Source organism: Vulpes lagopus, chromosome 4 (genome assembly GCF_018345385.1).
Source record: "Vulpes lagopus strain Blue_001 chromosome 4, ASM1834538v1, whole genome shotgun sequence".
NCBI lineage: Eukaryota > Metazoa > Chordata > Mammalia > Carnivora > Canidae > Vulpes > Vulpes lagopus.
Genome location: NC_054827.1, coordinates 48,012,437 through 48,037,558, shown reverse-complemented (window position 1 = coordinate 48,037,558; position 25,122 = coordinate 48,012,437). Strand labels below are relative to the sequence as shown.

The 25,122-nt window shown below is 37.0% G+C and overlaps 1 protein-coding gene across 1 annotated transcript in view; it reads left to right on the top strand.

Annotated features, from left to right (window-relative positions):
* MTPN (myotrophin) overlaps positions 1 to 25,122 on the top strand; it is a 56,965-nt gene that overhangs the window by 28,312 nt on the left and 3,531 nt on the right. Inside the window, exons 2-3 of the mRNA XM_041752277.1 lie at positions 5,698 to 5,811; positions 6,589 to 6,672. Coding sequence (XP_041608211.1) covers positions 5,698 to 5,811; positions 6,589 to 6,672 — 198 coding nt within the window. The remainder of the gene's footprint in view (positions 1 to 5,697; positions 5,812 to 6,588; positions 6,673 to 25,122) is intronic.

Sequence of the window (25,122 nt, the reverse complement as noted above, 5' to 3'; positions counted from 1 at the left end):
GAGCAACCTCTCCATTTCTTCAGCCAACAGCTTTATCATATTAACATTTACTATATGTCACAAACTATACTTGGCATTGGAGATGCAAAAGTAAATAATAGATACATGGTGCCTGACCTTTCATAGAGAATACAGATACATGCAGTTTGAGTACAGTGTGCTAAATGTCAGGACTCCGGGAAATGCATGGTGCTTTGGGCACACCTGCAAGGCTCACATTACTCAGCTGAGGTGGTTAAAGATGACTTTCCATGGGAAGTTGTATTAAAGCCTGCTTTAAAGGATTAGTAGGAGTTAACGAAGGATGGGGGGGGGGGGTAGTGCTGGGGTAGGAATGCTGTGAGAAATGAAATTGTAAGGGTAGTCATCAGATGATAGACCACTCCAATGAATAGTCATTAGGAGACTTTTTTAAAAGGGAATGATGTGATCACATTTTGTGTTTAGCAAGTTCCATGTAGTTGGCAGAGTAAAGAATGGAGTCAGCAAAATATTGCTAGAAGTTGGGATATTAATAAGGAGGGTTTCTTTTTTCAGCAATTCATAAAATTGTTTTGATCTCTAATGCTCACCCAACTGGTTGAGGTCACACTGATCCTTTCTCATCCCACTTTAAAACTCTGGTTCCACGTAGTTAGTTGAGGTATAGGATATAGAAGGCAAAAGCTTTTCCTTCAGCACTAGCAGTGAAAGAACCTGACCTCAACTAGCTTTTGCTCCTTAAGTCTCCCATGAAGATTGTTAGTCACCCTGCCCTCATCTTGTCTCAAATATGACTTTGTTAGCAACCCATTTTGTAAGAATAGAGCCACAGAGATTTGATTTCAGGAAAATCTGTTCCTGAGATATAATTGAAATACAAACCACAGATATTTAAAGTGTACAATTTGGTAAGTTTTGGCATGTGAAAAACACCTGTGAAATCACCACCATAATCAAGATAATCAACACATCTGTTACCTTCCCTGTTCCTTTGTAGCCTCTCTCTCCTATAGCCCCTCCTTCCCTCCCAGGCATCCACTGATCTGCTTTCTTTCACTATGCATTAGTGATAAAAGTTTGCATAATTTAGCTTTTTATGCCAAAACTATACTTTCTTGATTTTTTTTTTTTTTTCAGTTTCTAGTCATTGAAATCCAGTAGTCCTGGCCTTCCAACTTGTTCCACCAAAAAGTGGTTTTGGTTAGACTAGATTCTTTGCATTTCGAGATTGAATTTAGGGTCAGTTTGTGAGTTCCTTAAAAACCTGCTGTGGTTTTTGATTGGCATTGCAATGAATCTACACATCAGTTTAGGGAGAATTGACATCTTTACAGTCTTGAATCTTCAAACCCACAAACGGGTATATCTGTTTCTTTAGGTCCTCGCTAATTTCAACAATTTTTAGTAGTTTTCAGTGTATAGGTATTTCATGTTTTTATTAACTTATCACTAAATATTTCATATCTTTGGATGCTCTTGTAAATAATACTGATCATCTATATGAAAAAAAAATATATATATATACCATGCATTTGATTTTATTTATTGTTTTGTCCTGAAACACTGCTGAGGTTACTTATTAGTTGTAGCAGCTTTTGGTCGAGTCCATAGGATTTTCTGCATAGATGAGAATGTCACCTGCAAATAAAAACAATTTTACTTCTTTCTATTAAAAAATAAGTACTCCCCTCCCTCCCCCTTAATTGCACTGGTTAGAGCTTCTAGTACAGTGTTGAGTAGAATTGGTAGGAACAGAGATGTGTTGTTCCTGATTTTTAGGGGCAAAACGTTCGATATGTCACCAATGTAGTATGATAGTTGAGTTTTTTGGTGGAGTTTTTTGGTGGAAGCCCCTTATTAGGTGTAATTTGCTGAGCTTTTATCAGGAAGGACATAGGGTTTTGTCAGATTGTTTTTCATCTACTGAGATGATACGGTTTTTCTTTTTTAGTTTGTTGACATGATACATTATGTTGACTTTTTTCAAATATTTAACCAACTTTGTATTCTTGGGATAAACTCCTTTTGGTCATGGTGATATTCTTTTTATATATATTTTTGGGTTCAAAATTTTTGCTAAAATTTTGTTTAGGATTTGTGTTCATGAGGGATATTAGCCTGTAGCATTCTTTTGTTGTATTGTACGTATTTTTATCATCTTTGTCACATTTTGGTTCAGAGTAATCCTGACCTCATAAAATGAATTTAAATACTTCCTGTCTTCTGGAAAGAATTGGTATTACTCTTTTTTCATAAATGTTTGTTAAAATTTACCAGTGTTGCTCTCCAGGGCCTGGGAGTTTCTTTGTGGGAAGGTAATCAATAAAGTCTGATGTTAACGCCTTGTGTTCTCACTCTTTTTCTGATCACTCTGGTTAGGGATTTATCAATTGTATTGATTCTGGAAAATCAGCTTTTGATTTCTAGTACTTTTCTTTTTCCCATTTCATGGGTTCCTGCTCTTTATTCTATCTGGCTTACTTTAAGTTAACTTAATTAAGACAGAATTTAAGTTGGCTTTTTAAAAATAAACTTTAGGGACACCCGGGTGGCTCAGTGGTTGAGCATCTGCCTTTGGCTCAGGTGTGATCCTGGGATCAGGTTCTCCATCAGCTTCCCACAGGGAACCTGCTTCTCCCTCTACCTATGCCTCTAACTCTCTCATGAATAAATAAATCTTAAAATTCAATAAAAATAAAGCTTATTTTTTGGTACGTATTTAGGTTCACAGCAAAACTGAGGAGAAGGTACAGAGATATCCATATACCTTTTTTCTTCTTAGTTTATTTTTCCAAGTTTTTATTTAAATTCCAGTTAGCATACAGTGTAATATTAGTTTCATTATACAGTATAATGAGTCAGCACTTCCATACATCACCAGGTGCTCATCCTAAGTGTGGGTCCTTACTCCACATCACCTGTTTTACTCATCCCCCACCCATCTCCGCTCTGGTAACCATCAGTTTGTTCTCTAGATAAGGGTCTGTTTCTTGGTTCATGTGTCTCTGTCTCTCTCTGTCTCTGTCTCTCTCTCTCTCTCTCTCTCTGTTAACCTATACTCTGTTTTTTGTTGTTTCTTAAATTCCACATATGAGTGAAATCATATATGGTATATGTCTTTCTCCAGCTAATTTATTTTGCAAAGCGAAATACTCTAGGTTGGTGTGTGGGTGTGTTTTAATACTTTCTAGTTTCTTAAGGTGAAAGTTCAAAAATCATTATTTTGAGGCCTTTCTGCTTTTCCAGTACAGGTCTTTTAGTACTATAAGTTTCTCTGTAAGTACACCTTTTGCTAAGGTTCCACAGAAGAGGATCCTTTCTTTCCTGTCCATCATACAAGGCCTTTGTCGTATTGTCATTGTCATTTTTTTATCTGCTAAAATAAACTGTAAAGGCAGTGTCTGTAGGGATAAAGGAGAAAGTTTATACTCACAACTCCATTTCATATGCATTTTCCATACTTACACAAAGTGGGGAAGGAAGGTGCCACTTGTTTTGATTCAGGAAAATGTCTTTTTGACAAAGCCATCTTACTGATTACTTACTACAAACAATACTTGGCTTTTCTCACTGAAAAGACCTATCCAGTTAGTGCTCTCCAGTTAATATTAATGGAAAGGAAATAATAATAATAGAAGGAAAACTAGTTTTATCTGAGATTTGCTGAAGCAGTATCTCTCTTTGCCTCAGAGCCTCTCATTTGTGCAGTCGTGAATAAAGGCTAAAGTGGCACACCAAAAAAAAAAAAAAAAAATGTGGCACACCAAATTGCCCCTACTATTTAAATTTGTTTCTGAAAAGCAAGTATATTACATTAAGTCATACCTTTAAATTTCAACCATTACATAGAAATCTGCTTTGACTCAGTTTTGGATAGTCTTATAGTGCTAGTATAAACCAACATCAGGGATCCACAGAAATAATAGTTAACCTTTATTAAACATGTTATCCTGTGTCAGAACTATGTTAAGGACTTTGCATGGAGTATCTCTTAGTGGTAAGGTAAAACCTTGTGAGGTCTAAGCATTTTTATTCCCATTATACAGATAAGGAAACAGATTTGGAAAGTAACCAGTCTAAAGTCTCACAAGTAAGTAATAGGGAGCTCCAACCCAGTCTCCAGTGGCTTTAAGCATGTTGTACACCTTTCTTCTTCTTTTTTTTTTTTAAGATTTTATTTATTTATGAGACAAGAGAGAGAGTCGGAGAAGCAGGCTCCATGCAGGGAGCCCGACATGGGACCCAATCATGGGACTCCAGGATCACACCCCGGGCCAAAGGCAGGCGCCAAACCACTTAGCCACCCAGGGATCCCCTAGGATCCCCTACACCTTTCTTCTATATCCATATAGAATACCTTTGAAAGGGCAGCCCGGGGTGGGGGGCTCAGCGGTTTAGCGCCGCCTTCAGCCCAGGGCCTGATCCTGGTGACCTGGGATGGAGTCCTGCATCAGGCTTCATACATGGAGCCTGCTTCTCCCTCTGCCTGTGTCTCTGCCTCTCTTTCTCTCTCTCTCTCTCTCTCTCTCTCTCTCTCTCTCTCATGAATGAATAAATCTTTAAAAAAAAAATGTTTGAAAGATCAGCTTGGCATGGACATGGAATAATATGGTTCTGAACATCTTGATTCAGAATATGGCTTGATGAGTTGACCAAACCAAGGTAAGTGAATAGTATAGTATAGTATAGTAGTTATGAAAATAAGTTTCTTCAAACATGTTGCTACTCTAAAATCAGAACTTTCCTTGAGAAAGGGCAAATACTGAATTGAAGGCAACATGGTGGTATAGAAAGAGAATAAGTTTAGATCTCCCATGTGACTAAGCCACATTAAAAAAGTTATTTAATCTCTTTTAGCTTCAGACTTTTCGTTTATTAAATGGAGATTTTCTCCTCCTAGGTTGGCTTAAAGATTAGAGATTTTGTGTATAGCAGTGCCGAACCCATAGTAGCTGGTCAGTAAAGAGGCTTGTTGTATTCGCTATTGTGAGAATCTGTTAATTCTCCATGAATGAAAACTTTTTTTGAGGCCTTAAGTTCATTTTCTAACATGACCCCTCCTCATCCATCACCAAAATTAAGCCCTGTTCTTCTGATAAGTATTTGTATAGTACTGAGTTCCTTTATAGCAGTTGTTTGACATTGTTTAATTATGTGGTTGATTAGTATCTGCCTTCCCAGACTAGATGGTAAGCTCCATGCAATCAGAAGCTCTGTCTGATTTTGTTCACCTTTGTCTTCTGTGCACAGTGCCTGTCATATAGCAAGACTTTAGTAAATGTTGAATGAAATGATTCTTAGTAGCATTACTAACTACCTCGAGATAATGATGTCTGTGTCCATTAAAGTAGTGATGCTTTCCTTGAATTACAGTACATGTCCTATGATTGGCATAAAATCGGTAATTTACCAGTCTTTTGTGGCCACATCTTGACATTATGCTGACTGAACTCCGTAGAAACAGAGCACAGTAACATATTTCATGGCAGCATTATTGTCTATTGTTTTCAGTTTGATCATGATCAAATTACCTTCATACTGCATATCTGCTATTGTGCAGAATTTAATTTCAACTTCTTGGTCACTTCAATTTGCAAGAAATATTGTTTCGTGACACTCCTAGACTTTTAAGAAAGTAAAACTACCAGGTATCTCATGTCCCATCTTCAGTCTACCATCCATCTGAATATCATTTCATTTGGCTTCTCTTATAAGGGAGAAGATGTCAACCGGACACTAGAAGGTGGAAGAAAGCCTCTTCATTATGCAGCAGACTGTGGGCAGCTTGAAATCCTGGAATTTCTGCTGCTGAAAGGAGCAGATATTAATGTATGTAAAGAACATTGTCATTTTAGAAAAAAATTCCTGTTGTATGCATTGGGTCATTATATTATTTTACAAGTCTATAGATAAACAGTCTGAAATTATACCAAATTTCCTGTAACTTAGAAATATATAGTTGGGATTTTTTTTTTTTTTAAATAAGCAGAACAAACGTTTTAAAACTATGTATGGGTAGTAAATGGTTATCATGCATTGGAGGATAGGACTCTGCAGTCATAGGATAAATCCAAACTGGAGTTTTGGACAAAGGTCAATAGGCAGATGGTCAAACAGGAGTAATTGTCTCCTGGCTCTTGCCTTTTATAGCTTTTCAGAGTTTTGGAAAAAGGTTTAAGCAACCATGACAGCAAGTAAGATCCACTCTACACATTTCAGGGGGACACCGTGTCACCTGGCCCCATTGTGGCAGTCTTTTTACCTCTTCAGCGGCTAATTTCCATCTACTTTTCTCTTCCTGGACCTCACTGGCATCCCTACAGTATTGAGGACTTGGGGTTCAAAGTTAAATACTAGGCAACACAGTAAGTGTCAGAGCCAAGGTTTGAGCCAAGGCCAGAGTCCTGTGCCCTTTGCTTCACTGTGCCGAACAACCCAAGGAGACACTGCTATGGGCTTGGGCCTTGGCAGCTAAGTGGCTAGAAACTTGTAGCTGTGAAGCGATTTTGTATAACAAGGCAAATAGGGAAACATTGATAGTTCTCTAAATAAATCTAGAAAGAAGAAATTAAAAATAAAGTGGGTTTTTTTTTTCTCCTTTCATAGGCTCCAGATAAACATCATATTACCCCTCTTCTGTCTGCTGTCTATGAAGGTCATGTCTCCTGTGTGAAATTGCTTCTGTCAAAGGTAAGGTCAATTGCTAATATTTTTTTAGGTTTTTATTTAAAATTCCAGTTAACATACAGCGTAATATTAATTTAAGGCATACAATACAGTGATTCAGCACTTGCTTACAACACCTGCTGCTTATCACAACAAATGCACTCCCTCATCCCTATCACTTATTTTACCCATCTGCCCACCCTCCCTTCTGGTACCCATCAGTTCTCTGTAGTTAAGAGTCTTTTTCTTGGTTTGCCTCTTCCCCCTCCCCTTTGCTCATTTGTTTTGTTTCTTAAATTCCACATATGAGTGAGATTGTATGGTATTTGTCTTTCTCTGACTGACTCCTTTCACTTAGCATAATACTAACTCCATCTATGCTGTTGCAGATGGCAAGACTTCATTCTATTTTATGGCTGAGTAATATTCTAGCGTGTGTGCGCGCATGCACACCACTTCCTCCTTAGCCACTCATCATGGACACTTGTACTGCTTGCATAATTCAGCTATTGTAGATAATGCCACTGTAAACATTGGGGAGTGTATCCCTGTGAATTAGTGTTTTTGTATGCTTTAGGTAAATACCTAGTAGTGCAATTGATGAATAATAGGGTAGTTGTATTTTTAACTTTTTGAGGAACCTCTGTACTGTTTTCCAGAGTGGCTGCACCAGTCTACATTCCTGCTAACAGTGCTTCAGAGTTCTCCTTTCTCCACATCCTTGCCAACAGCTGTTGTTTCTTTTAGCCTTTCTGACAGGTGTGAGGTGTTACCTCATTGTAGTTTTGATTTGCATTTCCCTGATGATGGGTACTGTTAAATATCTTCTCATGTGTTAGTTGGCTATCTGGATATTTTCTTTGGAAAATTGTCAGCTCATGTCTTCTGTACATTTTTAGTCAGATTTTTTGTTTTTTGAGGTTTAGGTTTTATAAGTTCTTTATCAGATAATGTCATTTGTAAATCTCTTCTCCCATCCTATAGATTGCCTTTTAGTTTTGTTGTTGGTGTCCTTTGCTGTGCAGAAACTTTTTAATGTAGTCCCAATAGTTTATTTTTGCTTTTGTTTCCCTTGCCTCATTTCTAGAAAGTTGCTATGGCTGGTGTCAAAGAAGTTACTGCCTGTGTTCTCTTTTAGGATTTTTATGGTTTGAGGTCTCACATTTAAGTCTTTCATCCATTTTGAATTTACTTTTGTGAATGGTATAAGAAAGTAGTCCAGTTTCTTTCTTCTGCATGTTGCTGTCCAGTTTTTCTAACACCATTTGTTAAAAACACTATCTTTTTCCCTTTGGATATTCTTTTCTGCTTTGTCGATTAATTGACCATATTGTTGTGGGTTCATTTCTGCATTTTCTTTTGTTTCATTGATCTGTGTGTCTATTTTTGGGCCAATACTGTACTGTTTTGGCTACTACAACTCTGTAATATAACTTGAAGTCCAGAATTGTGGATGGATTCTTTGTTCAAGCTTTGTGAATAATGCTGTTGGTACTTAGACAGGAATTGCATTAAATATGCAGATTGCTCTGGGTAGTATAGACATTGTAACAATATTTGTTCTTCCAATCCATGAGCATGGGATGTCTTGTCATTTTGTTGTGTCATCTTCAATTTCTTTCATCAGTTTTATAGCTTCAAGATTTCTAGGTAACCTGTTGTTTTTGGTACTAAGTTGCTAATTTTTATTGTTTTTTCCACTACTCTGTTTAAGCTAGGTGTTTGGATGTCATTTAAATTGTGTGTGGCATCAGGGACAAAAAAAAAAGGAGGCAATATTTAAAACCAAGGTTTAGAACAAGTGTTATTTTAAATAGCTGGTCCAAAAACTGTTACCAGTTCATGATGAGTAAAGAGTTTGGGCTAGAATATAAATCAATCCAGTCTCCTTCATCAAAAATGTCTTGCTATGAAAAAACAAGTTAGCTGAACTAAGCATTATACTTAATGATGTAGAAAATGTTGTCCTGGACTACTAACAATTTGCAGACTGGTACCACATTCACAACACACTTTGAGTATCCCTACTATGGAATTTGTAAGTTTAATTTTCTGTAGCGCATACTGAGTGAGATGATTAGAGGCAGTTTGCTGTAGATAAGTCATCTTGATATGCTTCAGGTCCTGGTAAGTTTGGAATTTTCTAGTGTTAACTCTTAAATAGAGTTCAAATTCCAGTCTCAACAAACCAGTCAGTTGTAACCATTCTGGCTGTATGAGCTGGAACCTGCAAATGATGGAAGACAAGAAATCTTAATAAAATAATCCCAAGCTTATCATTTCATGGCATAATCTAGAAAATATTGTTTATAGCACTTTACTTGGGGTTTTAAAATAGAAGTCCTGCTAAAGAACGATACAGAAAGTAAATGAGTAAATGTACACAAAGCATTTTGCCACAGTTCCTGACATATAAATGTTCAATAAATGGTAGCTTTTATATTAACTAAGTCTGAAGAGAATTTTATGCTTCATAGGCTAACTCATTTAGGAAAGAAGGCTAGCACATTTGTCTCTTACACTTTATTGATAATTTCTTAAAGAAACTGTTCTGAAGGCAGTTAATTTAGGGTATCTAAAACTAGGATTTTTTTTTACCGATAGCTGCATGTTAAGCACTTATTACTGAATTTCTTTAAGTGTGTGGTGGTCATTGGTTTGTGGTGGGTTTTTATTTTGGGAGAGGGGGTGTATATCAGTAGTAATTTTAGGTACTACACATTATACTGATATGAATGATGTGGTTCTACCAAAGCCAAAACAAATGAAAATATTATTCTTGGTCACTGTGATGAATCCAGAATCTGTGGTAAGTACCTTTGAAAACCACTGGATCACTTCATCCGGGAGAATATTTTTGCTTACCATTTTCAAAACTACTTATCACAGGTTATAAGTATTGATTTACAGTTTGTTAGAAATTTGTGTAATTCCAGTATTTATTAGTTAGAACTCTTTATATTGTGTGTAACTAAACCCAGCTCAGATAGCTTAAACAGTAAAGAGATCTTGTTGACTCACATAACTACAGTTGAGGCACACAGCCTGACCCTGGGCTTACGCCGCATTACCAGGATCTGATTTCTATTTGCTTCTCAGCTCTGTTTCTCAGCATGGACTTAGTTCCCCTGACCTCAGCCTATCTGCTATAAGTGTATAGTAAAAGAAACAGTAATAATACTGTCGTGTACATTTGAAAATAGTTGAGAGTAAATCTTTAAAGTTCTCATCCAAGAAAAAGCTATCTGAGGTGTGATAGATGTTAACTTTATTGTGATAATCATTGTGAGTATATATGTGTCAAAATCATTGTGGTCTGCACCTTAAACTAATACAAATGTTATATGTCAATTGTAACCCAAAAAATAAATTCATAAGTCAGAATAAAAGATAAAAGAACTTTTCCTCCCCTTTCTTTCTTTCCCTGATATTTTTCCACCCAGCTAAGGTTTTGTTCTCTGAAAATAAAAACCTCCATGGGATTCTTTTTAGCTTAGGCTCTGATCATTTATTAAATGAGATGCTCCCAAGCATGCTCTTTTTAGTCATATATCAGACTCTATTTCCTTCCAATAAGCCTCTCTTTCCTCACAGGACAAACAAAAAAGTTATTATTATGCTGGAGAAGTCCCAAAGCATGATGCTCCAGGTCATTGAAACGTGACTGCTAGATTCCATTATTTAAAGAATCTTCTGCCTTAATTTGCATGTGCATTAGGCCCTACTATGTTTTCTTAGAAGGGTCCCTGTAATTATGGACTCTGTTGCTACATTACTGGTTGTAAGTTGACTCTTAACTGGCTTATTTTTTTTTGTTTTACTTGTGACTGTAATACTGCCCTTTTATTTGTGTCTGAGCCTTGATTTTTTGAAGTTAAGTGACATTCAGAGATGGCTCTGCTAATGGCAGATCAATTGTACCCATGCAGAGCTGTTATTTTAGATGAAAGGGTTTTACCTTTATGAAAGCAGCATAGTAAAATTTAGTTCTGCTTTCTCAAAATTACTTTGATTTTTTATTATTGCATAAGCTTCTTTAAGCTTAAGCCCTATGGTTTTGTTAGCCAAATTTTTTTTGGAAATTGATTGTACTCTTTCAGAAATCCTTAGTTGTTAAAACAAGGCTATTCCAGAGTATTTTTGTTGTTGTTGCAATCAATGTTTGTATTATGAAATCTGGTTCTGCCTTTTATCAAAAGTTAGAATCCTTATGGATTATTAGGAATTCATTTTAAAAATACTTAGTTTGAGAAGTTTACCAAATTGACATTTTTAATATATTATCCAGCTGGCATATCTGTAAGCATAGCGAAAAAAGCCAAAATAAACAAAGTTAAAAACTCAATATGATCACCACTAATGGTGGGGAGCCACAAAAACAAAAGAAAGGATTACTAGACTATTCAAAATCAAACTGTGCTTACTGGACATGTTTTTGTTTTGATTTTAATGCAATACAAGATGAAGTTTATGATACAAGTGGGAATTTAAAACATTTAATTTTTGATTGTCTACATAGAAAAGAAGAAACTAACATCTGTAGAGAACATAATATGTACTAAGCACTTTGCTTATATAATCTTTAATTTCCGTCAACCCAAATACATAGGTATAGTCATCTCCATATTATGGATAAAGAAACAATTTGGCTCAGGGAGGCTAAGTATCTACCTATAGTCAAACAAAATATAATGGAATTGAGATTTGTTCCATGATTATGACTCAGAAGTACATGTTCGTTCTACTACTTAAGATTGCATATCATAGAGTCAGGGACAGTTATGAGAAATAGGTTGTGTATATTTCTGTAGGTAAAAGTTATTTGGCCTAATTTTTTGAGTTAGCACTAATAATAAGAGATCAGTAATGTGGAACTTCCACTTCAAGATTGGGGTCTGAGCACATGCTATGGTATCCTGCCCTTTTTTGCCTTCCTATGACAGGAAAGAGGTTTTTAAAATGAATCAGTATTTTCTTTGAAATATAAGAAGGGGTTCGTTAGAGAAGAAATCTATTGAATCCTTGAGACACAGAAAGCAGAGGGGATGAGGTTGAAGAAGAAAACATTCCCTGAAATGAGCAAGAGAGTATTGTTAAAAAAAGATAGGTGATCCAGGGCTGCTCCAAGGCATGACCCCAGGGTCCCGGGATCGAGTCCCACATCAGGCTCCCTGCATGGAGCCTGCTTCTCCCTCTGCCTATGTCTCTGCCTCTCTCTCTGTATCTCGTGAATAAATAAAATCTTTAAAAAAAAAAAAAGAAAAATTAGTATATGAATCTAAAGAAATATTAAAATACGAAACAGCGCAGCCTGGGTGGCTCAGCAGGCATGATCCTGGAGGCCTGGGATCGAGTCCCACGTCGGGCTCCCTGCATGGAGCCTGCTTCTCCCTCTGCCTGTGTGTGTGTGTCTCATGAATAAATAAAATGTTTTAAAATAAATAAAATACAAAACAATAACATTTTAAAAACAAGCTACTATAGAATTATTAAATAATAATTTATAAGATGGAAGGCAAGTGATCAAAGGAGTACATGTAAAACATTGCATAAAACTGGGGCGAAGAAACAAGGGAAAGGACACAGATAAAACAGGTTAGAATACAGGCTCAAGAAGCATCCTGGGAAATGTAGCGGAGGAAGAAAAGGCCTAAGCAAGACTGTGAAACAGACATCTATGTAGAGAAGTGGTGACCAAACAGCAGTCAATAAAAAGGCCAAGCCTAATTGACTTCAGCCTGTTTTTATCAAAGCAAAAGAGACTAAGTATGGATCATTTGAATTGTTTTCTCAGTTGAATAAGGGTTTTTGGTTTTTTTGCCCTAAAAGAAATCTCAACCAAGAAATTTTGAGAATAAAAGGAATGTTTAAAAGGTGATACAAAAATATGCTATAGTCCAGAGGTTGGCACACTTTTTCTTAAAGGGTCTTAAAGGGTCGTGTATAACTGGAGGCCGTGTGGTTTCTGGCATAACTTTGCCACTGTAGCTCTAAAGCTTCCATAGACAAACTAGAACAAATACCGAAATTTGTATGGAATCATACACACACACACACACACACAAAAAAAAAAAAACCTGAATAGCCAAGGCAGTTTTGAGAAAGACCAAAGCTGGAGGCATCACAACCCCTGATTTTAAGATACATACTACAAAGCTATAATGAATGAAACAGTATGGTAACTAGCCAAAAATACACACATTCTGTTTGGCGGAACAGAATAGAGCCTGGAAACAAACCTATATTTAATATGGTCAATAAATCTGTGAGAGAGGAGACAAGAATATACGATGAGGAAAAGAAAGTGTCTTCAATAAATGTTGAATGTTGCCTGAGTGAAAAATAAATGTTGCTGAGTAAAGTGCACAATTACAAACAAAAGAGTAAAACTAGACCACTTTATTATATAAACTCACCTGAAATAAAATTCTCAGAAAAAAAAAAAACAACATAGTAATCTGACATTGACCTTAGCAACATATTGTGAAATATTAAGTGAAATCAGAGAAAGACAAATACCATATGATTTCACTTATATGTGGAATCTAATAAGGATAAACCTGTAATTACAGAGAACAAACTGATGGTTGTCAGAGGAGAAGGGATAGGAGGATGGGCAAAATGGGTGAATGGGAATGGGAGTATAGGCTTCAGGTATGGAGTGCACAAGTCACAGCAATAAAAGGCACAGCATAGAAATAGAGTCTGTGGCATTGTAATAGGGTTTTATGATGACAGGTGGTAGCTACACTTGCAGTGAGCGAACCATAACATATAGGGTTGTCTAATTGCTATGTTGTATACCTGAAACTAATGTCACATTGTGTATCAACTATAATTTAAAAAGCTGACATAGGACAGAAATGAATAAGCATTGCTGAGTTCCTGTAAAACTTTACTTAAAAAACAAGCATCTGGGTCACAGTTTGCAGACTCCTAGTTTAGCTCATGAATAGTTTAGAATTTATAGCGCATCATTTTAAACCTCTAGCCCTAGTGGGAAGATATCCTTCCTAAATGATGCAGGTTGAGAATGTATCTGTCATTGTGGATGCTTTTATTCACTTGTGCTATTGCTTATTTGTTGAAAAGTTTTGTTATCAATTAATGCAGCTAAACAAGAGCTTGTAGAACACTGATCTGGAATTTTCATTATTACTGAACTAATCTTATATGCCTGAATAATAGCATCATTTCATAAATACATTATTTAGAAGAGTTAATCATGAAGTGATACTCTCTTGAATTATATTATTAGCCAGTGGACTTTTAAGTCCAGAATTCATTTCTTTTTCACAGCTACGTATTTTTTGGTATACACATAATTTGATACCTTAAATCTAGTTTGCCTGGTTGAAGATACAATTCTCTGAAAGAAGTTTGTCTATAGCATTAATACACTATCATGTTAGACATTTCCTATAATATTGTTATGATACATAGTTCTGACATATCATTTCTATATTGATACTTATTAGAATTCCTTTTTTTAAAAAAATAAATTAATTTTTTATTGGTGTTCAATTTACCAACATACAGAATAACACCCAGTGCTCATCCCGTCAAGTGTCCCCCTCAGTGCCCGTCACCCATTCACCCCCACCCCCCGCCCTCCTCCCCCTCCACCACGCCTAGTTCATTTCCCAGAGTTAGGAGTCTTTATGTTCTGTCTCCCTTTCTGATATTTCCCACACATTTCCTCTCCCTTCCCTTACATTCCCTTTCACTATTATTTATATTCCCCAAATGAATGAGAACATACACTGTCCTTCTCCGATTGACTTACTTCACTCAGCATAATACCCTCCAGTTCCATCCACGTTGAAGCAAATGGTGGGTACTTGTCGTTTCTAATGGCTGAGGAATATTCCATTGTATACATAAACCACATCTTCTTTATCCACTCATCTTTCGATGGACACCGAGGCTCCTTCCACAGTGTGGCTATTGTGGACATTGCTGCTAGAAACATCGGGGTGCAGGTGTCCCGGCGTTTCATTGCATCTGAATCTTTGGGGTAAATCCCCAACAGTGCAATTGCTGGGTCGTAGGGCAGGTCTACTTTTAACTCTTTGAGGAACCTCCACACAGTTTTCCAGAGTGGCTGCACCAGTTCACATTCCCACCAATAGTGTAAGAGCGTTCCCTTTTCTCCTCATCCTCTCCAACATTTGTTGTTTCCTGCCTGGTCTTATTAGAATTCCGTATAATTTATGTAATGCCTTATAATTTATGTAATTGGTAACTGGATTTTAAGAAGTATCCTTTCTTCCTAATCCTAAAGAAAAGCACTCCTAAATAAACCAGTGTGGGGAATAGGGAAATATTTAAATGTTTACTTCTGTTCCTCTTTTAAAGGATGTTAAGGAACATAGGTAGATAACCTGTGCCATCTACTCTGGTGTGTGTTCATATTCTGTCCCCGTATAGGTATATACTGCTATTAAAAATGACCACTCGACTTCCTGTGAGAACAAGAATTCTTTTAAGTAAATAGAAAAAGTTGTACCCTAGCATGTGAGAATGAAAATCTTGTGAATTTGAAAATTTAATCCAACTTCTAAAACATGGAAATTACTGTTTTCCTAGATTACAAACCTATAGCATACTTAAATTGTTATTATACACTGTCATTTGTTATTAGTGATGTTTAACACAGTCAGCTATACCTGAGAGGAAGAAATCCAAAGAAACTTGGGCTTTGTTTTCCATTATTTCTCTGCTTCACTCTGTGTCAAAGAAGCTATCTCCTTAGCAAGTGTTATAACCGTACGACAAAGTAGTAGGTGACCACTGATTGTGCAACACTAATTGTAGTGACTCATAGCTGTTTCACACAACTGTAAGACGTCTGCTCCTCTTTGAGTAGAATAAATGAATGAGCGACAGCAAAAAAGGCTTATTCAGCTATCTCTTCTTATAAAAAGAAAGTCAAACTATTAATGTTTTATGTATAATTGCTCTAAAGAGTAAAATATACTTTAAAAAATCAGTTTAAGAAACTTTAGAAGACCATCTTTTATATAACATTGATGTTTTTGCTAAACATGTTTGTGTTATGTTTTTAAAAAATCAAGCAGCCAATTAATGATAAAAACTGAATACCCCTCTCAAATACCAGCATCGTCAAATTCTCAGTGTCTGTGGTACAGATTTTGCCGATTGAACTGAGATTCCAATGTATAAGATCCAAAGATGGTAAGTTACCTTGTCAGCATCAACAAGTATGTGCTTGCAAGTAGAATGATTTTTCACACTCCTAATTCCTCCCTACCCCCCCCCCCCCCCCCCGTAAAACCTAGACAGTTTTACATCCTCTCAAGTGCAGATTTTATCATAGCTCGGAACCCCAATACATAGGCAGGTCTGGTTTTAAAACTTTTTAGGACAGGTGACTCAGGTCCAAGAACTCAGCAGTGCCTTTCTCAGCTACTTTCAGAAGGAACTGCATTGCCAGAATTTATACAGCCACCAATCTTATCACCTAAATAATGAAGAAACCAGTTCTTACACTGTTTAAATGTTTCCCAAATCTCATACATAGATATGCCCATTGTAAACTTGTTGTTTTTACCCATTTAGATCTTTGAGTCTGGAGTCATAATTAAATAGTTTTTGTCAGAGACATATACTGGCAGCTTTGGTGCCACATTCCCCCACTCCCCAGTTTAGTTCTTAGTTCTGCTTAATAGCTTTGTGGTTTTGAGCAAGTTCCTTAACATGTAAGCCTAATAAGCTTTCTTTTCTGCAGCACAGAGCCAGTATAATAGTTCCCTCTCATCCAGAGTTTGCTTTTCACAGTTGCAGTTACTGTCGGTCATCCACAGTCTAGATTCAGATGATCCTCCTCCTGACTATCTCAGAAGGTCAGCAGTAGCCTGCATGGCCATGCCTACGTCATTCACCTCACTGCATCTCATCGCATAGGCATTTTATCATCTCACATCACCACATTTTACAGCTAACTCTTCCTTTCACCTGAACACTTAGAGGCCACTGTAGGGTTATTAATTGGCCTAATTTCCTATTGTGTCTCGGAATAGGGAGACTAGAGAAGAGGGAGAGAGAGAGGGAAATAGCCAGTGGAACAACCAGAATACATAGATCATGTATTGATTAAGTTCACCATCTTATGTGGGCACAACTCATGGGCGCCCAGAACAATTACAGTAAGAACAAAGATAAATGATCACAAATCACCAAAATATAGAAGTATGAAATACTGCAAGAATTACCCAGATGTGACACAGAGACATGAAATAAGCAAATGCTATTGGAAAAATGGCACTGATAGACTTGTTTGATCCAGGGTTCCCACAAACCTTCAATATATTTACAATAACAACAACAACAACAAACAAACCAGTATCCGTGAAGCACCGGTAAAGCGAACCACATCAAAATGAGGTATGCCTATACTTGATTTATAGCACAAAAGCAGCCATAAACAATATGGTCCCAAAAAAAAAAAAAAAAAAGAGGACTGTGTTCTAGTAAAACTTTATCAAAACTACGTCTGACACTTAATAGAAGCTTTACAAACATTGAATAGACTTAGGGAATTGGTTATCTTTGAAAATATTTTTAGCTTGAATGTATTCCAACAGATGACACATTATATACAAAATCGTATAAGGTTCTTCATTTTCCTGGAGGAGACACAAAAATGTTTAAAATACCTAAGGTTAATAAATTCTAGAATCTGAGTCTCATCCTAATGTTTTTAGGGGGAAGTCCATAGGTCATTTTTAACAAAGATCATGGAACACAAGATGTAGAGTGAGAAGGCTCTAGTTTCTTTAACCTGCTGACTGATTTGGGGCAAGTTTCTTACCCTCTCTGAGCTTAAGTTAAATCTCTGTTAAAAAGAGATAAACAGTGCCTACTTTACAGGGCTGCTATGATGATAAAACGAGATGACATATCTGTAGTATTGGGTTAAACACTCAAAACTGCTATAAAATTTAAGAAACATAACATTTACTGAGTATTGCATTAGATTCTATTGGGTATCCAGAAATATTCTTTATTGTGTCTCCTGTATCAATATATAAGTTAAATGCGCTGTTAAATCCTGTAATAGTAAATAGCATTATACAACATGTGTAAATGTAGGTATTTGAATTACTTTTCTAGTGTTACTGTTTTTAGTAGACTCCAAAATGGAATTGTGTAAGTTCTATGCTAATGGCAATATTTAAATGTATATTCCAACAATTGAAAATTCCCAGGTTCTGAGCATTTTTTCTTACTGCCATAGAACTATAAACAAATGCCCCCAAATCATGAGATAATAGAGTACTTAATGAGCAGTTTCTCAGGATTATTCTAGAATATGTATGAATTGATTCAAAATAAATATTTTATGGTATTTTTTTTTTAAGATTTTACTTATTTGAGAGTGTGAAAGAGCACAAGCCAGGGGAGAGGCAGAGAGAGAGGGAGAAGAAGACTCCCCACTGAACAGGGAGCCCGACATGACTCCCTAGGACCTAGGGAGCCTAGGACCCTAGGATCATGACCTGAGCCGAAGGCAGATACTTAATCTACTGAGCCACCCAGGCGCCCCTGCAGTATTCTTTAAAACACAGTGATTTGGGGGACGCCTGGGTGGCTCAGTGATTGAGCGTTTGCCTTCTGCACCAGGAGTGATCCTGGAGACCCGGGATCGAGTCCCACATCGGGCTCCCTGCATGGAGCCTGCTTCTCCCTCTGCCTGTGTCTCTGCGTCTCTCTCTATATATATATACCTCTCATGAATAAATAAAATCTTTAAAAAAAAATAGTGCTTTGGTATGTGTATACACAAAATGGTAGAAAAGATAGGCCCGACATTAAAAGGAAAAACTAAGGGTAGGATTGATGTTACTAATACTCATTTGCATTGTGACCCACATGTAAATTTTTGTTGAGCATCTGCTATATACCAGGCATCATCCTAGGTGTTAAAAGTACAGAGATGAATATAGTAAGACCCCTGCCCTCATGGAACCCAGCCTAATTTGGAGGAGAGGTCTTTTAACATCAATTCAGACTATGGTAAGTACATTAAGAGAACTGGAGTTCAGCTATAACATAAATTCCTACTCTAGTGATTTAAACAAAAAAGTGACTCAGCAGAGGTCTGAGGTGTGCAACCCAAGGCTGGGCAGCTGGATGTGCTGTGTCATCGACATCCCACACTCCCTTCTCTGTCTTCCCCAGGGCTCATGGGTACAATGACTGCTGAACCACCAGGCATTGTGTCTGTGTTTTGGGGTAGGAACAAGAGCAAAGAGCTTAGGACTGTGTCCTCCTGGACTTTACTGAAAAAGGAAAGCCCTCCATGGGAAACGCTAAATTTGTGTCAGATGGCCAGCTGTAGCTCTATGGCAGTCTGCAGATCCAATTTCTTTTCAACCTCTGTAGTAGAGGAAAGCAAACTCTAGTCTAATGGAGGGAGACAAATACATAAAACAAGCACATTAAAGTGTTATGATGGCTGTGGCACACAGGAATCATAGGAATTTGAAGCCAGGAATTTGAAGGAAAAGGTCAGAGTGGCCCTGGTGGGTCAAAGAGATAATGTTATAAGTAAGGATGCCATTACAACCTCAGGCACAATTCATAAAGCAGTTGTAATATAATTCATAAAGCAATTGACACTTGAGCTGAATCTTTGAAACTTGTGTCCAGGAATCTAATAGAGAATTAAGGTACCATTTTAAACAGAAGCAACAATGTTAGAAAAGTCACAGGGACAAAGAGAGACCATGATGCATTAAGGTAAGGTTTAAAAAAAAAAAAATAGAGCTACAACATACACTAGGAAGAAATAGGACTAAATAGGTAAATAGTGAGATTATGCCTTGTTTGTGATACTATTTATCTTCGTTCTCTTCTGTGAGGATGGCAGTAAGGTTTTTTGGTAGTTGGCTAGTATGATCAGACTTGGATTTTAACAAACATCACCCAAATTGATGTATGGAATCTGAATTGAAATGGTGTAAGAAGTGAAAAAAGATAGGAGATTATTGAATTAGGATCTCTGTAAAAATCCCAAGCTAAGAGAGTAGTGGTAGTAAGGACAGCTGAAAAAATGTTAAGAATAGTCTGATTTAAAAACCTGGTAACTGATTATGCGGGTAGTAAACAAGAAAAACTGCATGGTGTCTGCACATTTCTTGGAAGATGGTAGTATTCTTTACCATGATAGAAAATGCTGAAAAAGGAGCAAGTTTGTAGGAAAGATTATGGTGGAAACAAATGTAAAGGTGAGCCAGCCTGAGGCAGACGATGAGGTCAGTAACATGGGAAAAGGGATCTACATCCTTAAATGACCTTACAAGGTAGAGCCACCCTACCAATCTTAATACTCTTACTTAGCACTAGACTATTTGAGAGAATAATTATTAAAATGTACATAATACCCAAAATAATCAACTAAGTCAGTGTAATCCCTATCAAAATTCCAGTGGCATTTTCACAGATACAAAAGAAACAATTTCCAACTTCATATGTAGAACCACAAAAGACTCCAAATAGCCAAAGCGGTCTTGAGAAAGAAAAACAAAGCTGGAGGCATTGTGCTTCATAATTTCAAAACCTATTACAAAATTTATAGTAATTAAGACAGTAATGTGTTAGCATAAAAACAGACACACGGATCAATAGAACATAATAGAGTGCCCAAAAATAAACCCACCATATATGGACAACTAATTTACAACACAGGAGCCAAGAATATAGTCTCTTCAATAAATGCTATTGGGGAAATTGGAAAACAACATGTAAAAGAATGAAACTGGACAACTATCTTAACCCTACACAAAAATCTAAAAATGGATTAAGGACCTGAACATAAGACCGGAAAATCATAACGTTCCTAGAAAAAGAACCTAGAGGTTAAGCTCCTTAACATCTATGTCAGCAGTGGGTTTTTTTGGATTTGACATCAGAAGCAAAGACAGAAAAGCAAAAAATAAATAGGTGGGACTATATCAAACAGTACAGCAAAGAAGATTAACAAAATGAAAAGACAGTCAATGGAATAAGAAAATATATGCAAATTAATGTATATAAGGGATCCCTGGGTGGCGCAGCGGTTTGGCGCCTGCCTTTGGCCCAGGGCGCGATCCTGGAGACTCTGGATCGAATCCCACGTCGGGCTCCCGGTGCATGGAGCCTGTTCTCCCTCTGCCTATGTCTCTGCCTCTCTCTCTCTCTCACTGTGTGCCTATCATAAATAAATAAAATTTAAAAAAGTTTAAAAAAAATTAATGTATATAAGCGGTTAATATCCAAAATATATAAAGAACTGCAACTCAATAGAAGAAAAAACCCATCTGATTAAAATATAGGTAGAGGACCCGAACATTTTTCCAAAGACGACATACAGATGGCCAACAGGTACATGTAAAGGTGCTTCACTGATTGCCAGGGAAATGCAAATCAAAACCACAATGAAAGATCACTTCTCACTTGTTACAATGGCTATCATCAAAAAGACAAGACATAACTAATGTTGGTGAGGATATAAAGAAAAGGAAACCTTCGCATACTATTAGTGAGGATTTAAATTGGCGTAACCACTATGGAAAACGCTATAGAGTTTCCTCAAAAAAATTAAAAACAGACCTTCCATTTGATCCAGCAGTTCTACTTCTGGATATTTATCTGAAGGAAATGAGTGTGGAGGTTCCTCAAAGAGTTAAAAATAGATCTGCCCTACGACCCAGCAGTTGCACTGCTGGGGATTTACCCCAAAGTTACAGATGCTGTGAAACGCTGGGACACCTGCACCCCGATGATTATAGCGGCAATGTCCACAATAGCCAAACTGTGGAAGGAGCCTCACTGTCCCATTGAAAGATGAATGGATAAAGAAGATGTGGTTTATGTATGCAATGGAATATTCCTCAGCCATTAGAAACGACAAATACCCACCATTTGCTTCGACTTGGATGGAACTGGAGGGTATTATGCCGAGTGAAGTCAGTCAGTCGGAGGACAAACATTGTATGTTCTCATTCATTTGGGGAATATAAAAAATAGTGAAAGAGAATAAAGGGGAAAGGAGAAAAATGAGTGGGAAATATCAGAAAGGGAGACAGAACATGAGAGACTCCTAACTCTGGGAAAGGAACTAGGGGTGGGGGAAGGGGAGGAGGGGGGGGGTTGGGGGTGACTGGGTGACGGGCACTGCAGCGGTCACTTGATGGGATGAGCACTAGGTGTTATTCTGTATGTTGGCAAATTGAACACCAATAAAAAATAAATTTAAAAAAAATGAATGAAATGAGATCACCATCTTGAAAAGATATCTGCAATCCCCACGTTCCTTACCGCATTATTGACAATAGCCAGGCATGCTAACAAACCTGAGTGTCCATCGACAATTAAATGGATAAAGAAAATGGAAAATACACATTCATGTGTGTGTGCACACAGGAATATTATTCAGCCATTAAAAAAAAGGAAATTCACATTTGCAAATTTGCTGACATTTGCAACAACATAGATGGACCTTCAGGGCATTATATTAAGTGAAATAAATAAGTCAGAGACCAATACTATATAATGTCACTTACATGTGGAATCTTTATACACACACATATGTAAAGTGAACAGGTTGCTGGTTGCCAAAAGTGGGGGGTGTTGGGGAATGGGCAAAATAAGTGAAGGTACAGACGTAACAGTTGAAAGATAAAAAAAAGTCCTGGGGATGTAATATACACTGTGGTGACTTAAAAGGCATAAAAAAGAATCAAAACAGTTCTCACAGAACAGAATAAAGCTCATCTTGACAAAATAGAAAAGCTGGCAAGTTTTAAGAGAAAGTATACAGTAGTGACATGAAATACTGTCCGAACTGATGGAACAAGAAATACAGGTTTAATTAACTATACTTTAAATGTATAAAAAAACAAACTGATATTTTAAATATACGAAGAAATGAGATAGTTTGGTGGTGAGTTAAAGCCTCATCCATGTAGCAGGAAGTAAGAAGATAACATCTAAAATTAATAATGCAAATACTAACGTGAATATATTATTTAAAGCTATGAAAATAATCACCAGAATTAAAAACAAATGATTAAAAATGGTTTCCTCAAGGAAAGGGTGAAGTCAAATATACTTACTGTAAGTTTGTTAGGAACTGCATCAAATACCAAAAAATCATTTTAATATTCTTATCCACATTGACCAAAACTGGTTCCTCTTTTTCAGAAATGGTTTGACTTTGTTTGGATTTATTCTTAAGTATTTTATTCTTTTTGGTGCTATTTTAAATGGAATTGTTTTCTCCATTTCATTTTTGAACCATGAATATTGAACCTTTTAGATCTTATGAAATGCACCTCTTTGTAGTAATACTGGGTTTTTTTTTTTAAGTTTCTGTCTGATATATAGTCTCTCTAGTTCTTCTAGGGTTAGTCATTTATTTTTAAAAGATTTAAAACAAAAGAGTAGACAAACACTAAAATGTTAACAGAAGTACCTGGTCTATAGAATTATGAGTTTTATGGAAATTTTTGTGTATTTTGAGTTCTGTGATTAAATTAAAATTAGATTAAAAAGTGACTTCTATAAATCAGCCAGATTTTTGTTGTTCTTGCAAATGGCAGAAACTGACTCTAACAGGTAGAAAAGGGAATTTTTGAAGATATTGGACTAGTCATAGAACCGACAGGACAGCTGGAGAATCAGGCTCAGAAGGAGCAGGAGCTGTGGTACCTTCAGGACTCCAGGTAGCAGAAACTCCTCAACTGTCTCATCTGGGTCATGCCACAGAAATACATGAACTCTGAATTTTTTATTCTCCCTCTCTTGATCTCGCCCATCAAGATTCAGAATCCAGAAGTGAAAGTTCTGTCTGGGTCAAATAAATCTTTGACACTTGGTGAAGAAAATCCACCAAGTTATATAGGTTATATATAGGCCCAGGACTCCAGACAGTAGGGACAAAACATTCACCCAAAATCAAATTAGGAAGAATGCTGTTACCAAAAGAAAGAAAACAAATTCTGGCAGCTAACAAGCAAGAGGTAGATGTTCACTAAAATATTTAACTTCTTGTTAGTGCAGAATTACTGTTTTAATGCTAGTCATAAAAGCAGCTATCAGGTAAGAAAGGGTTTTAAATACAGTGATCCCAATTATTGTCCCACAACCTGTAGAGGACTTCCCACACTGAAGTTCTCCCTCATAGACTTCTCTCCCACTTGACTGTGAGTTCCATGGGTTCCATGAAGCAGTCAAATTCAATTAGAAAATGAGGAAATAGAGATTTTTATAATCCTATTGAAGAGGACTTTGTAATCATTTAACACTTCCTAGGATGTCATCCTCTTGGTTTACTTAATCAACTTGTATTTATTCATCAAGACTCAGCACAAACACCGTCTAATTTGAGAAGCCTTTCTCCCTTACAATCCTCCTATCACATCCTAACAGACGTCTCATCCACGTGCAGAACACATTATTCTCATCCACCGCTGTCATAATGGTTCCTTTGTCTGTCTCCCACACTAGCCAGACTGGCAGGCTGTCTTGTTCTTGGATTCTCCAACTCCTTACACAGTGTCTACACATTCACTAAAGACTTGTTGAATGAATGAATCTGCCAGATGCCAGAGCACAGGTGTAAGTCCAGCATGTGTAAAGGCATGACACATGGTATTTGAGAATGGTGAGAAGTTCCACAGGATCAGAGCAGAGCGAGGTTAATGGGAGAAGAGAACTGCTAAGTTTGACTACAGCTGGTCTTTAAAGGACCATCTCCATTAAGTTTTGAGAGTTCTGTAGGCCTTAGAACAGAAGAACCGTGGAGTTTGGCAAGGGGAGGAGGGCGGGACACTAGAGGCTGTTTGGTGGCTAAACATCAGTTGGGGCTGGAACTAGCCAGGAGAACCCTCAGGTGTTGGAATATTGGAGTCTCTGGGAGTTTTAAAAAGGTCCAGACCTGGTTTGGGAGCAAATTCACCTCCCAGGTTCTAGGCACTTTTTAGGTGCTGGGAACACAGTAGCAAAGTAATACAGAGGAGATGCTCCCCTGGAGCTTTCTTTGTTCTAGTAAACACAAATAAAACCAACGAACGCAAAGGTGTATGTACACTTTCTCAAAACTGAAACACCATGTTGCAGGTAAAATATTCCAGAATCACACTGTCCAGGTAAAGCTTTGGAATATAGGCTGGAGAGGACTTCCAAAGAATACAGAAGGGAACCTCCTGTTATAGCCCACATAGCAAACATTTACTGCTCGGGTTTTGTACATAGAATGACCAGTATTATACAGTATTCTTAAGGAATTTGTCTTAAATGGTTCGAAAGCTCTGAATTTTAGAAATATGTGTATAGATAGTATTTATGCACTCTCCACAAGGTATTGCAAAGGAATAATTGTCACAGTAATGCTTTCTTCTTTGGCAAAAATAATTTTCTCCGTTTTATATTTACACATTGGGATAATCTTTTCTAAAGCTTAATGAA